Source organism: Muscardinus avellanarius (assembly GCF_963383645.1).
Source record: "Muscardinus avellanarius genome assembly, chromosome: 1".
In the NCBI taxonomy this organism is placed as follows: domain Eukaryota; kingdom Metazoa; phylum Chordata; class Mammalia; order Rodentia; family Gliridae; genus Muscardinus; species Muscardinus avellanarius.
The window spans coordinates 179,117,821-179,134,230 of NC_137786.1; the positions used below are offsets into that span (position 1 = coordinate 179,117,821).

Here is a 16,410-nt window from a genome sequence, read left to right on the forward strand (position 1 = left end):
GTTCCACCCTCAGAACCAAAAAGAAAAAAACAAGTAGATAGTGTGAAGCTGTGTGTGGTGGCTCATACCTGTTGCCCTAGTACTTGGGAGACTGAGAGAGGAGGATCACAAGTTTTTTAAATTTTTTATTTATTTTTTATTTTTATTTTTTGTGGTACTAAGGGGAGAACCCAGGGGCTTTTCTACCTCTGGGCTATACTCCCATAACTATTTTATACTTTATTTGGAAACAGGGTCTCACTAAGTTGCTGAGAGTCAGGAAGATCACAAGTTTGAGGCCAGCCTGGCAACTTAGTGAAAAAAACCCTGTTTCAAAATAAAAAAACAAAAAAGCTGGGAATGTTGGTCGGTGGTATAGTGCCCCTGGATTCAACCTATAGTACCAAAACCAAAGCAACAAAATGTAGATATCGTGCAATTTTCCAAAGAGAAATGTGAAGAATTTCTGGCTTCAGGTCCCTAAGCATGTATTTCTGGTGTTGTTGGACACACTTTCCATAAGTAAAAAATTTAAGGCTGGGTGTGGTGGTGCACGCTTGTAATCACCACGCTTGGGAGGCAGAGACAGGAGGATTGCGCTGGCTTAAGAGACCCTGTTTAAAAAAAAAAAAAAAAAAAAAAAAAAAAAAAAAAAAAAAAAAAAAGGTCTGGGAGTGTAGCCCGGAGGTAGAAGGGTTTCCAGGAACCCCGGTACCCCCCCACCCAAAACACACACACTTAATATAATTAATCCACATCAAAGATATTTCTAGCAAATGGTAACTTACAATATTGCTCTCTTCTCCTTTCTCCTCTGGCCTCACATCTGGGCCAAGCCTTTTCTGCACACAGCTTTAGCAAAGTATGGTTTGATTCTAGTCAGCTGTACTCTGGTGTGACCCTTCGTGGCGGTTCAGAATTTGGTAGAATTTGGGGTAAATTTAGCACTCACCAGAAGCTAAATGCCGAATGACAAGTTTGTGGCAGCTGTTCCAGTGACCAGCTTTAAACAAGTAGAGGGCCTCCAGGTGCTTGTCGGATTCCATGTGTGCACGCACTGCTTTGGCCTCATGAATCCACTCAGCAGGCACACAAAGCTTCTGGGTAAGGAAAGTCTCCTTAGCCCAAGAGTCAGGGGTCTCCAATAGCGGGCAGTGCCGGGTAAGGAGCTCTCGAACAGCCTTCTCCCGTGTGCTGTAGAAGAAAGAAGTGGGAATAAATAACCTCAGTCAGGGAGAATGCTGCCACTGACATTTTAGAGGGGCTCCTTGTGACAGTCTCTAAAACACAGGGTTTTGATCCTTGGTGAATCACTTCAACCCTCAAGGCCTCACACCAACATTTATTTTTAAAAATTAAAAGCTTATTTTCATGATTAAAAAAAAAGTCAGAATCCTAATATTCTGGAAAAGGGTGAACACTCCCCAAAAAAGACTTCCCCAGCTAGGGTCTCTTCTTTCCTGTCCAGTAACATTCCTCCCCACCACCTAGAAGATTAAGGACTTGGACAGGGGAATTCTGTTCCACCGAAGAGTCCTCTGAAATCCATTCCAACTTTTCCTTTTGCATTTCTCCTACACAATCAGTACAAGTAAATAAGAACAGCTTCTGAAAGCAGTCTTTCTTCCATGGCTTGCTTTCTTTTCTCATGACATTAGCCTTCCTAATTCATTCTTTCTTTACCTCTAGATTAAGGTCTCCTAAAAAGTCCATTTCTGTTTGGGCCAAAGGCCAAGTCATTTCAATTTCAGATCAAACCTATTCTCATGTTGGACTTTTTTTCTTAACTCTTTTTTTTTAATCCTTAAGAAAAAAAAGGATTTTGCCGGGCGTGGTGGTGCACGCTTGTAATCCCCGCGCTTGGGAGGCGGAGACAGGAGGATCACGCAGGTTCGAAGCCAGCTGTGCTGGTTTAAGAGACCCTGTTTCAAAAATAGGTCTGGGAGTGTAGCCCGGAGGTAGAAGGGCTTCCAGGAACCCCAGTACCACCAAAAAAAAAAAAAAAAAAAAAAAAAAGAAGATTTCTAATCTCATCACAACCACTTTCTTTATCATATTCTTTTCCAGGAAAAAGGATTTGCTTCCCTGGAGCCAACTTTGAAATATCAGTCATCCTATTAGCCAGCCTTTTACCATGTGAAATCCCCCATTAGTGTATAGAAGTAAGCTCAAAGGAATAGTCTGGTATCATCTCAATTTCTGGTAAAGGAGACGGGGAAAGAGAAATGATAATGAAGCACTTAAAATGAAGCACTAAATAAATATCTGTTTTTGTTACTAAGACCATGCTAGGCAGGCCTTGTGGTGCATGCCTGTAATCCTAGTACTTGGGAGGCTAAGGCAGGAGGTTCACAGGTTTGAGACCAGCCTCAGCAATTTGAGACCCTCAGCACCTTAGTGAGACTCTGTTTCAAAAATAAAGAATAAAATATAAGGCTGGGGATTCAATCTCCAGTAACACAAAAAAAGAAAAAAAAAAAAGACTAAATAAATAAAAGAACTGCAGAGGTAGAATGTCTCCAGGCTCAATCCCCAGTAAAATAAGAAACAAAAAACAAAGAATATACTGTTACCATTAACAAAAAAAGGGCTAGGTAGCTAGGTGCTGTGTTTCACACCTGCAGTCTCAGCTATTCCAGAATTAAAGGAGGATCATCTAAGCCCAGGAGCTCAAGGCCAACCTAGGAAACAGAGACTCTGTCTCAAAAAAAGGAAAAAAAGCTGGGCGTGGTGGCGCACACTTGTAATCCCCATGCTTGGGAGGCAGAGACAGGAGGATTGCGCAGGTTCGAAGCCAGCCGCGCATGCTGGCTTAGGAGACCCTTTTTCCAAATAAAAATGTAAAAATAGGTCTGGGAGTGTAGCCCGGAGGTAGAAGGGCTTCCAGGAACCCCAGTACCACCAAAAAAAAAAAAAAAAAAAAAAAAAAAAAAAAAAAAAAAGCCAGGTGTGATGATACACACCTATAATCCCAAACCTTGGAAGGCTGAAACAGGAGAATTGCAGGTTTGAAGCCAGCTTCAGCAACTTAGCAAAAACTTTTTCCTAATTAAAAAAAAATAGAGCTGAGGGTATAGCTTAGCTTAGAGGTAGAATGCCCTGGGGTTAAACCCCCAGTACCACAAAAACAAAACAACAAAAATAAAACATAACAAACAATACTCCCCCCTTCTAAAACAAAAACAAAACCAGAGCTAGGAATTTAGTTCAGTGGAGGAGTCTGACCTCTAGTACCACACACATACACACACACACACACAAAAAAAAAAAAAAACCCCAAAAAACCAAAAGAACAAAAAAACCTCCAACATTCTCTTTTCCACACCACAGTTAAGAAAGTGGTTCTCTAGTCCCCCTTCAGGACAGAGAACAAAACATACGTAATGAAGCACAAGATTGTGTTGGTAAACAGAAAACATCAAATTTAAGGGCTGGATGATAAGGGATAGAAGACCAGAGAAAGGTGAAAGCAGAGAGACAAAAAAACAGGGGCTCTCCAGCTAACCTATGATATCACTGCCATGGATCTACTAAGCCAGCTAAGATAACATTACCTTCTGCATAATTCATAAACATGACACATTTAATTAAATTCACCTAAGTTAATGGTATTATCCCACTCAGGTATATCCTTCTATTTCTACCTCTTTCTTCTTTTCTTTCTCTCTCTCTCTTTCTATCTTTCTTTCTTTCATTTTTCTTTTTTTGAGGTACTGGGGTGAAATCCAGGGGCATTCTACCTCTGAGCTATACCTCCAGCCCTATTTTTTCTTCTTCTGCTTCTTTTTCTTCTTCTTTTTTTTTTTTTGTGGGTCTGGGGATGGAACCCAGGGATATTCGACCTCCGAGCTACACCCCTTGTCCTATTTTTTTTATTCTTTATTTTGAGAGAGGGTCTCACTAAGTTGCAGAGGGCCTCACTAAGTAGCTGAGGCTGTCTGCGAACCGTGATCCTCTAGTCTCAGCCTCCCGAATGCTGGGATTACAAGCGTGCGCCACCATGCTCGGCTTTCTTTTTTTCCTTTATTTTGAAACAGGGTCTCACTGAGTTGCAAAGGGCCTCACTGAATAGCTGAGGCTGTCTGTGAACTGTGATCCTCCTGTCTCAGCCTCCCAAATGTTAGGATTACATGCATGTACCACCATACCTGGCTTCATTTTTTTCTTAATCTGATTTTACACACTTTTTTTTTTCGTCACTGGGGATGGAATCCAGGAGCATTCTACCTCCGAGCTACACTCCCAGCCCTAATTTTTATTCTTTATTTTGAAACTGGATCTCACTGAGTTGCAGAGGGCCTAAGTAGCTGAGGCTGTCCACGAACAGAGATCCTCCTTTCTCAGCCTCCCAAATGCTGGGGGTTACAAGTATGCACCACCACGCCCGGCTTACACACTTCTTTTTTACTGGTACTACAGGACTGAACTTGGGAGCATTCTACCCCTGAGGTACATTTTCAGCTGGTTTTTATTTTGAAACAGAGTCTCAGTAAGTTGCTGAGGTTGGACTTGAACTTGTGATCCTCATGTCTCAGCTTCCCACATATAGGAATTACAGGTGTGCAACACCATGCCTGGCTCTAAAGGCAGTCTCATTTTTAACTAGTTCACATGAATATAGAGACATCTGGGTTGAGGATTTAACTGTCTTGAGGTTTAGCACATGGCTAGATATATACATATACTAAACAATTACTTGCTCCTGAAGTACACTCTAAAAGACTGACTCATTGGCATTGCCCTGTAGTATTAGACATATCTGGTACATTTAATGGCTTCTCACTTACCTTGAGTTCTCAATGTGCAGGAGAACAAAGATAGCCCACTCCCAGAGCCCCTCGCTTTCAAGTTGACCAGCATAACTGGTCTGCAGCACACCCTCACACTGCTCTGAGAGATGAGTGTAGTTGAGAGCTCGTAGCACCTCCCACAGATGCCAGCTTAGGCGGTAGTCTAATGGATCTGCAGTTATGCTTCGAGGCTCCAAAAGTTGATTGAGATCATAATGTCTGCAGAAGAGAAAGGGTGGAGAGTTATATTCAGCTAGTAGATCACCTGAACTAAAAAGTTCAACTGCTGTGGCTATGCCCAAAAAAACAATAAAGGAATAAAGGGGCAAAAGTATTACAGGCCTTCTCTCCTTCTGAGTATGTGTTGTATCAGTCTACCTCTAGGTTCAGTGAGACTATAGATCCTACAAAGAAATATAGCTCCTTCTCTTATGAGGGGATGTGATCTAACAGGTTCACTGATTTGTTTGGTGTATATATTTTACCATCCTGCTATGTGGAATTCTTACAACCATGTAAAAAATCATAGCTATTTTAGCATTGTTCAGACTGATCCTCTGGTCTTGGCCTCCCAAGTATTGGGAGTATGAGCCACAGTGCCAGGATCCTCTGTAAGTTTTTTTTTCTTCTTCCTTTTTTTATGTACTGAGATTGACTGTAGGGGCATTCTGCCTCTGAGGCAGGCTCTTAGCCCTTTTCATTTCTTATATTTTAAAAAGCGGTCTTGCTAAGTTGCTGAGGGCCTAAGTTGTTGAGGCTAGCCTGTGATCCTCCTGTCTCAGCCTCCCGAGAACTGGGATTACAAGCATGTGGCATCATGCAGGTATTATTTTATTTTATTTTTTTGGTGGTACTGTGGATTGAACCAAGAGGCACCCTTCCTTTGAGCTACACTCCAGGCCTTTTTACTTTGAAACAGGGTCTCACTAGATTACAGAAGGCTTATGTTGCCAAAGTTTGCTGCGAATCTGGGATCCTCCTGTTTCAGCCTCTCAGGTTGGGACTGCAATTATTCGCTATCACATGTGGTGGTTATTATACTTTATAGAAATCCATGTTCCCTCGATAGTGCTTTGGATCATTTTTTTAAATTACTGGTGCAATGTAATCATACATCTTGATGAAGTTCAGGGTGACAGAGCATACAGGCATACAGGAATACCACTCTTTGAGCTTTCCTCTAGTTCCTACTCTATTCCCTCCTCCTCCCCTCCTTCCCTTGCTCAGCAGAGTGATTGACTTTGAAAAATTTGCGTATGTACATCATGTCCATTAAGGTATTCCGTACCCCCCCTCAGTCAGGTCACCTTCTTCGCTCATCTAAGGTTTCCCCTCCTTTGTCTGGAGTCTCTCTTCCCATTTTCTCCCTAGCTCCACATATTAGGGAGAACATCCAACTTTAAATTTTTTGTGACTAACTAATCTCATTTAGCATAATACTCCCCAGTTTTATACGTTTTCCTGCAAATGACATAATTTTGTTCTTTATGGATGAGTAAAATTCCACTGTGTACATAGCCCATAGTTTTGTAATCCATTCATCTGTTGGACATCTGGCTGGTTCCATAGTTTGGCAATTGTGAATTATGTAGCTATTAACATAGCTATGCAGGCATTAAAATGGTAGTTTAGTTTTCATTCTTTTGAGTAGATACCTAGGAATGGTATAGCTGCGTCATGTAATAGGTTCATTCCTATTCTTCTGAGGATTCTCCACGCTGTTTTTCAAAGTGATTGTACTAATTTGCAATCCCATCAATAATGTATTAGAGTTCCTATTTCTCTACATCCTTGCCAGCATTTGTTGTGTTTTTTAATGACTGTCATTTTAACTGGGGTTAGATGAAATCTCAGGGTACTTTTGATTTACACCTCTCTGATTGCTTAATATGAGTATTTTTTCATACATTTATTGGCCATTTGTATTTCTTCTTTTGTGAAGTGCCTATTTAAGTTCACTTGCCATTTTCTGATTGGGTTGTTTTTTGGCAGTGAATTTCTTGAGTTCTCTATATGTTCTAGACATTACTCTTATCAGAGGAATAGCTGGCAAAAATCTCCCATTCAGTTGGCTCTCTGTTGAGGTTTTGGAGAGTTTACTTTGCTGCACAGAATTTCTTCAGCTTAATGCAATCCCACGTATTGGTCCTCATTTTAATTTCTTGTGCTTTTGGGGTCTTGTTGAGGAAGTTTTGACCCATGCCTATGTGTTCAAGTATTGGTTCTTCTGTCCTCTTCAAGTAGCTGCAAATTCTCTAGTCTAATTTTTTAATGGACAAGGGGTGGGTTTTATATAAGGGTTTTAGTTATGACTAAACTACCTGTGTAAGAACAAGAGTATGTTTAATATCCATTTCTGGTTTTTGTTTCTCCATTCCTGGTAGTATTAAAGATCTCTGTTTTCTTTTCTCTTTAAGATGCTTAAAAACTGCCATAAAATAGACTACAAATATTTAGACTATACAATTTTGGGGGTTTTTAACATGTATATACCTGTGAAACTCCCACCATGATTAAGATGATAAACATGTCTATTAGATTCAGAAGTTTCTTTATGCTACTCTATAATCCTTCCCTACTGCCTTTCCCCATAACCACGTGTTGTCACTATAAACTAAGTTTTCATTTTATAGGATTTTACATAAATTGGAATCATATTCTATAGATGTTATTAGGGGTAATCTTTATGGGACTGGCTTCCTTCAAAACTAAGTAAAATTATTTTGCAATTCATTATTCAACACTTATCTCACCTTACAGCCAAATAGCATTTCATAGTATGATATATCATAACTTATTACCCATTTACCTGCTAGTAGAAATTTGTTTCTCTTTTTGAGCCATTACAAATAAAGCTGCTATGAGCATTCATACATGGATATGTGTTTCTATTCCTTTGGGGTAAATATTTAGGAATAGAATAGCTGAATCATACTGTTGGTGTGTTTAACTTTTTAAGAATAGACAAAAGCCAGGCGTGGTAGCGCACGCTTGTATCCCAGCATTTGGGAGGCTGAGACTGGAGGATCGCAGTTCATGGACAGCCTCAGCTACTTAGCAAGGCCCTCCGAAACTTAGTGAGACCGTGTTTCAAAATAAAAAAATAGGGTAGGAGGTGTAGTATAGCTCGGAGGTCAAAGGTCCCTAGGTTCTATCCCCAGACCCACCCCACACACAATACACACATATACACACGAAACCATTTTTCAATGTGTGTGTGTATAATTCCAGTTATTCCACATTCATAAAAGTTGGTACAGTGGCTATTTTTTTTGTGTGTGTGTGTGGTACTGGGGGTGGAACCCAGGGACTTTCTACCTCCAGACTACACTCCCAGACCTATTTTATATTTTATTTGGAAACAGGGTCTCACTAAGTTGCTGAGAGCCCCACTGAGTAGCTGAGGCTGGCTTCGAACCTGTGTGATCCTCCTGTCTCGGCCTCCCAAGCATGGGGATTACAAGGGTGTGCCACCACGCCCAGCTTCTTTTTAATTTTAGCCATCTTATTAAGTGGTTAGTAGTGTCTTAACATTTTTTTTTTAGTGGTACTAGGGATGGAACCCAGGGTCCTTCTACCTCTGGGCTACATTCCCTGACATATTTTATATTTTATTTGGAAACAGGGTCTCTTAAGCCAGCTGAGCCTGGCTTTGAACCTGCGTGATCCTCCTGTCTCAGCATCCCAAGCCTGGGAATTACAAGTGTGCGCCATCACTCCCAGCTTATCATGGTTTTAATTTATATTTCCCTTTCAATTATCGATGAAAAATTTTTCATGTGCTTAACTGACCTCTGGCTCTTCTTTCATGAAGCATCTATTTTAAGTTTTCTTTACAATTTTTAAGTGTGATTACTTGCTTTCGTGTGTGTGTGTGTGTGTGTGTGTGTGTGTGTGTGTTGCTAGAAACTGAACCCCTGAACCCTGGGTGTTTTTATTTCTGGGCTACACTCCTAACCCTGTTTTATTTTTTTAAATTTTGAATCAGAGGTTCACTGAATTGCTGAGGGCCTTGTTACATTGCTGAGGCGGGCCTTGAAAACCTGTGATCCTCTTGTCTCAGCCTCCCAAGATTAGAAGCGTATGTCACCATGGCAGGTTGCAGCTTTCTACTACTGAGCTGTGAGCTTTTTTTTTTTTGGGCGGGGGGAGGGACGGGGGTACTGAGGACTGAGTCGAGGTGGCATTCTACCTCTGAGCTATATCCCCAGCCCTATTTTATTTTAAAGCAGAGTTTCACTAGTTCGATGAGAATCTAATTACTTGCTAAGGCTGTCCTTGAACCTGCAATCCTACTTTCTCAGCCTCCCAAGTACTAAGATTACGGGCAAGTGCAACCATGCCTGGCTTGAAATTTGAGAATTCTTTATATATTCTGGAACAGGTCCTTAAGCAGACATATGACTGACAAGTATTTTTGTGCATGTGTGTTGCTGGCATTGAACCCAGGGCTTTCCACATACTGGGCAAGTGTTGTACCACTGAGCTACATCCCTAACCTCCAACTGTTTTTTCACTTTGAGACAGGAACTCAGTTAATTGCCCAGGGTAGAAATGAAGTTTTGATTATCCTACTTTAGTCTCCAATACACTGGGATTATGGGTGTGTACCACCGTAACAGGCTTCTTCATACTATTTTAAGTCTTTCAACAAAAGGTACTTTTCATTTTTTTGAAGTTCAATTTGCCATTTTTTTCTTTTATGTATCAAGTGCGCATCTGGTGCCTAGGAAATCTTTAAATCAGAGTTGGAAAGATTTTCTGCTTTGATTCATTTAATAAGGTTAATAGTTATGTTTGACATTTAAATTTATAATCCTTTTTTGTGTGGGATAGTTAACAGAGATAACCAATAAAATCAAAAGCCAGTTATTAGAAAAAAAAATCAGTGGCATTGCTAAATAAACTAAGCAAGAAAAAAGAGAGAAGACAAACATTAGCAATATCAAGAAGGAAAGAAATTGTTAAAATCCTATAGATAGTTTAAAAGAATATTAAGAAAACATTATGGGCTAGGCACAGTGGTTCCCACCTGTGATCTAAGTACTTGGGAGGCTAAGACAGGAGGATCACAGGTTTAGTGAGACCCTGTTTCAAAACAGAAAATAAAGTTGAATGTGGTAGTACATGCCTGTTATCCCAATACCTGGGAGGCTGAGACAGGAGGATTGCAGGTTTGTGGCCAGCCTCAGCAATTTAAGGAGGCCCTACACAACTTAGTGAGACACTGTTTCAAAATTAAAAAATAAGTTGTGGTGGCACATGCCTGTAATCCCAATTATTTTGGAAGCTGCAAAAGGAGGATCGCAGGTTCCAGAACAGACTCAGCAATGTAGTAGGACTCTCAAGCAGCCTAGTGAGACTCTATTTCAAAATAAAAAATTTTAAAAAGGGCTGTTGATAAGTTAAAAAAAAAAGGTAGAATGCCCCTGGGGTTCAACCACCAGTAGCTGCCCACCCAAAATATGACAATACCAAATTTTAAAGAGGATATAGAGTAACTATAGAGTTTTTATACATTACAGGTGGATTGTAAAAAGATATAACTACTTTTTCCCCCCAGTAAGTCTTGCTTTGTTGCACATGCTAGCCTTAACCTCATGGGCTCTGGTGATCAAACCTCTGTTGCTGTGAATTGGACAAACACATACCATTGCGCCTCACTTGACACAACTACTTTTAGAAATAAATATAGCAGCTTTAAATCTGGGTGTGGTGGTGCATGCTTATAATCCCAGTGCTTGGGAGGCTGAGACAGGAGGATCGCACAGACTTGAAGCCAGCCTCAGTTACTTAGTGAGGCCCTCGGTAACTTAATGAGACCCTGTTTCCAAAAAATTATAAAATAGAGCTGGGGGTATAGCCCGGGGATAGAAAGACCCTGGGTTGCCCCCCCCACCCCAGTAACACACACACAAGAAAATACAGCAGCTTTACTCATATTAGCTCAAAACAAAAGTTAACCATCATCAAATATGTATATAAATTATTTTTAAAACTCACAAAGCTAGTTGGGTGTGGTGGCACACATCTGTAATCCCAGTACTTGGGAGGCTGAGAAAGGAGGATTGTAGGTTCCCAGATAACCTCAGAAACTTAGGAAGGCCCTCTGTACCTTAGTGAGACCCTGTTTTAAACTAAAAAATAAAACAGACTTGGGAGTATACTTCAGAAGTAGAAGCCCCTGGGTTCAATCTCTAGCAACAAAAAACAAACAAAAAAAAAACTCCACAAAGCTGGGCATGTTGGTGCATACCTATAACCCCAGTACTTGGGGTACTGAAACAGAGGGTTACAGGTTTGAAGCAAGCCTTAGTAATTTAGTGAGACTCTGTTTCCAAATAAAATAGGACTGGGAGGTAGCTTGTTGATAGAATGTCCCTGGGCTCAATTCTTGATACCACACAAAAAAATAAATAATAATAAAAAAATAAAAAAGAAACCACACACAAAAAGCCAAAAACAACAAATAATACCTCTCCAAACCAAAACTATCTTCTGATACACATATTAATATGGATACATCTCAGAATCATTAGGCTGACTGTAAGAAGCCCAGCACTAAAGAGAATAGAATGATCTCAGTTATATGAAATTCTAGAATGGCAAAACTTTTTATATCTATAAAAGAAAATGCCAGCCAAGAGTTAATTGCAAAATAAAAAAAAGGAAAATTTTGGTGAGTAATATAAATATCTTGGTTGTGATAATTATGATCAAATTACGTATTTTATTAAATGTAACTTATTTATTTTTTTGGTGGTAATGGGGGTAGAACCCAGTACCAGGGGCTTTCTACCTCTGGGCTATCCTCACATATTTTTATTTGAAAACAGGGTCTCACTAAGTTACTGAGAGCCTCACTAAGTAGCTGAGGCTGGCTTCAAACCTGTGCAATCCTCCTGTCTCAGCCTCCCAAGAGCAGGGATTACAAGCGTGTGGCACCACGCCTGGCTTGTATGTAACTTATATCTCATCAAAGTTGATTAGAGCCGGGCTTGGTGGTGCACCCTTGTAATCCCAGCATTTGGGAGGCTGAGACCTGAGGACCGCAGTTCGCGGGCAGCCTCAGCTACTTAGTGAGGCCCTTTGCAACTCAGTGAGATCCTGTTTCAAAATAAGGAATAAAAACTTGAGTTGGCTGAGGGTATAGCTCTGAGGTAGAATGCCCCTGGGTTCCAACTCCAGTACTCACCCCCCAAACAAAATATTAAAATAATTTTTAGCCTTCTATTTCTAGTTCCACCAAAGGACTAGGTGTGGTGGCCTCTCCTTGTAATTCCAGTACTTGTGAGGCTGAGACAGGAGGACTGCAGGTTAGTAGCTAGCCTCAGCTACTTAGTGAGGCCCCCTGCAATTTAGTGAGCCCTTATTTCAAAATAAAGAATGCCAGGCATGGTGGCGCACGCTTGTAATCCCTGTGCTTAGGAGGTGGACACAGGAGGATCACGCAGGTTCAAAGACAGCTGTGCTGGCTTAAGAGACCCTGCTTCCAAATAAAAAAGTATAAAAATAGGTCTGGGAGTGTAGCCCGGAGGTAGAAAGGTTTCCAGGAACCCCAGTACCACCAATGAATGAATGAATGAATGAATGAATGAATGAATGAAAGAGAAAGAGAAAGGAAGGAAGAAAGAATAAAAAATAGGGCTGGGAGTATAGCTTGGAGGAAGAATGGCCTTAGTTTCAATCCTCAGTACTGCAAAATTAAATAACCTAGTTCCAATGTTCTTTCTATCCAACTATTATAAGTCGTGTATAATATACAAACTTATGGAACTTTGGTGGTACATAAGGGAAAGGACTCCTGGAGCACTCTCTAGTGACAATAGTGCCTAGCTCTCGTTTACCTGTCACTGTAGAGTTTCAGAAGGTGAAAGCAGATGTCCTGAAGTGGTCTCCGTGAGTCTTGCTCTTCTTCTACCACACAGCCAGAATCCTCCAGGTATGAAGGCAGGGGGGAGCAGGCATACCTGTCAGCTTCAGAGGTATTCTGTAGGGAAGAATGTGATAAAACAATTTTCAGCCGCTAGTTTGTTCTCACTAGATGCTATCATGTCTCAATTATTTGCACACTTGTGTTATGAATGATGTGATACTGTAAAGGAATCAAAGATTTTAAACATTTTTTTGCCCAGTGACACATTCCATACATTTTACCTGTTTTCTTTCCTTTTCTATTTTTTTGTACTGGGGGTGGAACCCAGGGGCACTCTACCTCTGAGCTACACCTCCAGCCCTAGATTTTATCTATTGGCCATTTTTATCTCTTCTTTTGTGAAGTGTCTATTCAATTCAGTTGTCCACTTTAAAAAAATTTTTTTTTACTTTTTTTGCGGGTCTGGGGATGGAACCCAGGGACATTTGACCTCCGAGCTACACCCCCTGCCCAATTTTTTATTCTTTATTTTGAAACAGGTCTTACTGAGTTGTGGAGGACCTCACTAAGTAGCTGAGGCTGTCCGCAAACTGCGATCCTCAGGTCTCAGCCTCCCAAATGCTGGGATTACAAGCATGTGCCACCACGCCTGGTTTCAGTGGCATATTTATAAGCCGTGTGAATGTATGCTGTCCGCGAACTGAGATCCTCCGATCACAGTATTTCGAACACTGGGATTACAAGCGTGCACCACCATGCCCGGCTCAGTTATCCACTTCTTCATTGGGTTGTTTTGCTAGTGTAGAGTCTTTTGAGCTCTTTGTGTATTCTTTTTTTTTTGGTGGTGCTGGGGGTGGAATCCAGGGTCTTTCTACCTCTGGGCTATACGCCCAGAGTCTCACTAAGTTGCTAAGAGCCTAAGTAGCTGAGGCTGGCTTTGAACCTGTGCGATCCTCCTGTCTCAGCCTCCTAAGCATGGAGATTACAAGCGTGAGCCACCACGCCCGGCTTCTTTGTATATTCTGAATATTAGCCCTCTATCAGAGTGGTGGTGGCTGATAAAGATCTTCTCTGATTCTGTAGGCTTCCTCTTTAGGTTCTTGATGGTTTCCTTTGATGAGAAGAAACTTTTTAGTTTGTAGGCCATCCCACTTATTAATTCTTGCCTTAATTTCCTGCGCTTTGGAGGTCTTGTTGAGAAAGTTACTGCCCGAGCCTATATGTTGGAGTGTTGAGCCTAAGCCCTCCTCTAATAACTTCAGAGTCTCTGGTCTAATTTCCACGTCTTTGATCCATCTCAAGTTGATCCATCACAGTGAGAGGTAAGGATTTAGTTCCCTCTTTCTACAAATGGATAGCCAGTTCTCCCAGCATCATTTTTTGAAAAGGTTGTCTTTTATCCAGCATATGAATTGGCACCTTTGTCAAAAATTAATTGACTATAGGTGTGTGGGTTTGTTTCTGTGTCTTCTATTCTGTTCCACTGGTCTGTATGCCTGTTATTGTGCCAATACCATTCTGTTTTTACTACTACTGCTCTATAGTTTAATTTGAAGTCAGGGATTGTGATGCCTCATGCATGGTTCTTATTGCTGAGGATTGCTTTGGCTATTCTGGGTCTTTTCTTTCTCCTATAAAATTCATGACTGATTTTCTAGGTCTATGAAGAATGTCTTTGGTATTTTGATAGGAACTGCAGTGAATCAGTAGATCACTTTTGGCAGAATGGCCATTTTGATGATATTTATTCTGCCTATTCCTGAGTACGGGAGATATTTCCATCTTCCAAGGTCTTCTTCAATTTCTTTCTTTAATGTTTTATAGTTTTCAGTATAGAGATCTTTTCTATCTTTGATTAGGTTTATTCCTAGGTATTTTATTGGTTTTGAGGTTATAGTGGATAGAATTGTTTTATTTCTTTCATTGTGGATCCACTGTTGGCATAAAGAAAAGCAACTGATTTCTTTTCTTTTCTTTTCTTTTCTTTTCTTTTCTTTTCTTTTCTTTTCTTTTTGCGGTACTGGGGATAGAACCCAGGGGCACTCAGTCTCCGAGCTACACCCCCAGCCCTATTTTTTATTCTTTATTTGAAACAGGGTCTCACTGAGTTGCAAAGAGACTCACTAAGTAGCTGAGGCTGTCCACGAACCGCGATCCTCCGGTCTCAGCCTCCCAAATGCTGGGATTACAAGTGTGCATCACCATGCCCGACTAGCAACTGATTTCTTTAGATTGATTTTGTATCCTGCAACTTTGCTGAATTGGTCAATCAGCTCCAGTAGTCTTTTGGTTGAGTTCTTTGGGTCTTCTAGATAAAGGATCATGTTATCTGCAAATAAGGATAGTTTTAATTCGTCTCTTCCTATTTGAATTCCTTTGATTTCCTTCTCTTGTCTTATTGTTGTGGCAAGAGTCTCAAGTACTATATTGAAAAAGAGTGGAGATAGTGAGCATCCTTGTCTTGTCCCTGTTTTTAGAGAAAATTCTTATAGTACTTCCCCATTCAATATGATGTTGGCTTTGGGTTTATTGTATATTGCCTTAATGATATTGAAATATGTTCTTTCTATTCCAATTTTCTGCAGTGTTTTTAACATAAATGGGCGTTGGATTTTGTCCAATGTTTTTTCAGAATCTATTGTTATGATCATGTGGTTTTTGTTCTTAGTTCTATTTATGTGGTGATAACATGTATTGATTTGCATATGTTGAACCAGCCTTGCTTTTCTGGGATGAAACCAATTTGGTTGTGGTGTACACTTCTCTTGATATGGTTTTGAATGCATATAGCTAGTATTTTATTTAGAATTTCTGCAAGTATGTTCCTCAAGGATATTGGTCTGTAACTTTCCTTTCTTGAGGTATCTTTATTTGGTTGAGCCTGGTTTTTAACCTTTTGAGACAGGCTCACTAAGTTCCACAGACTGGCCTTGAGCTTGAGATCCTTCTGCCTGAGTGACTGGGATTACAGATGTGTGCATCATATCTGAGCCTGTCAAAAAAAATTTTTTTTTTTTTTTTTTTCGGCACTGGGGAAGGAACCTAGGGGCATTCTATCTCCAAGCGACACCCCAGCCCTATTTTTTATTCTTTATTTTAAAACTGGGTCTCCCTGAATTGCAAAGGGCCTCACTAACTGAGGCTGGTTTCAAACCTACACAATCCTCTGTCTCAGCCTCCAAAATGCTGAGATTACAAGCATGAGCCACCATGCCCGGCTCACAATTCTTAATACATTTTTTTTCTTAACTGTTTTCTTTCTCCTAAAAATAATTCTAACAAACCATATCTAAGACAAATGCAAAACATAGGAAGAGTATTTAAGAAATAACAGAAGTAAAATAATACTGCTACTTTAGCCTCAACATTGACAAAGAATATGAAATATGATATTTAGAAACAAATTTCAAAGCCAGGTATGGTGGCACACGCTTGTAATCCCAGCATTTGGGAGGCTGAGACTGGAGAATTGCAGTTCGCAGACAGCCTCAGCTACTTAAGTGAGGCCTCTGCAACTTAGTGAGACCCTGTTTCAAAATAAAGAATACAAAGTAGGGCAGGGGTGTAGCTCAGAGGTCAAATGCTTCTGGGTTCCATCCCCTGACCCACAAAAAACAAAACAAAACAAAACCCACAAAAAACAACAACAAAAAAAAAAACACAAAAAAAAGAAAGAAAGGAAGAAAGAAAAGAAAAGAAATTTCAGGCCTTCTAACTTAAAGGCAAAACCAAACTTTGAGCATAGGCTGTATATCAAGAAATTCC

The 16,410-nt window shown here is 40.4% G+C and overlaps 1 protein-coding gene across 3 annotated transcripts in view; it reads right to left on the minus strand.

Annotated features, from left to right (window-relative positions):
• NUP98 (nucleoporin 98 and 96 precursor) overlaps positions 1 to 16,410 on the minus strand; it is a gene marked incomplete at both ends in the record, with an annotated part of 114,117 nt that overhangs the window by 5,269 nt on the left and 92,438 nt on the right. For all 3 annotated transcript variants that reach the window (XM_080699206.1, XM_080699205.1, XM_080699204.1), the window contains 3 exons: positions 932 to 1,173; positions 4,767 to 4,988; positions 12,617 to 12,759. In XM_080699206.1, coding sequence (XP_080555332.1) covers positions 932 to 1,173; positions 4,767 to 4,988; positions 12,617 to 12,759 — 607 coding nt within the window. The remainder of the gene's footprint in view (positions 1 to 931; positions 1,174 to 4,766; positions 4,989 to 12,616; positions 12,760 to 16,410) is intronic.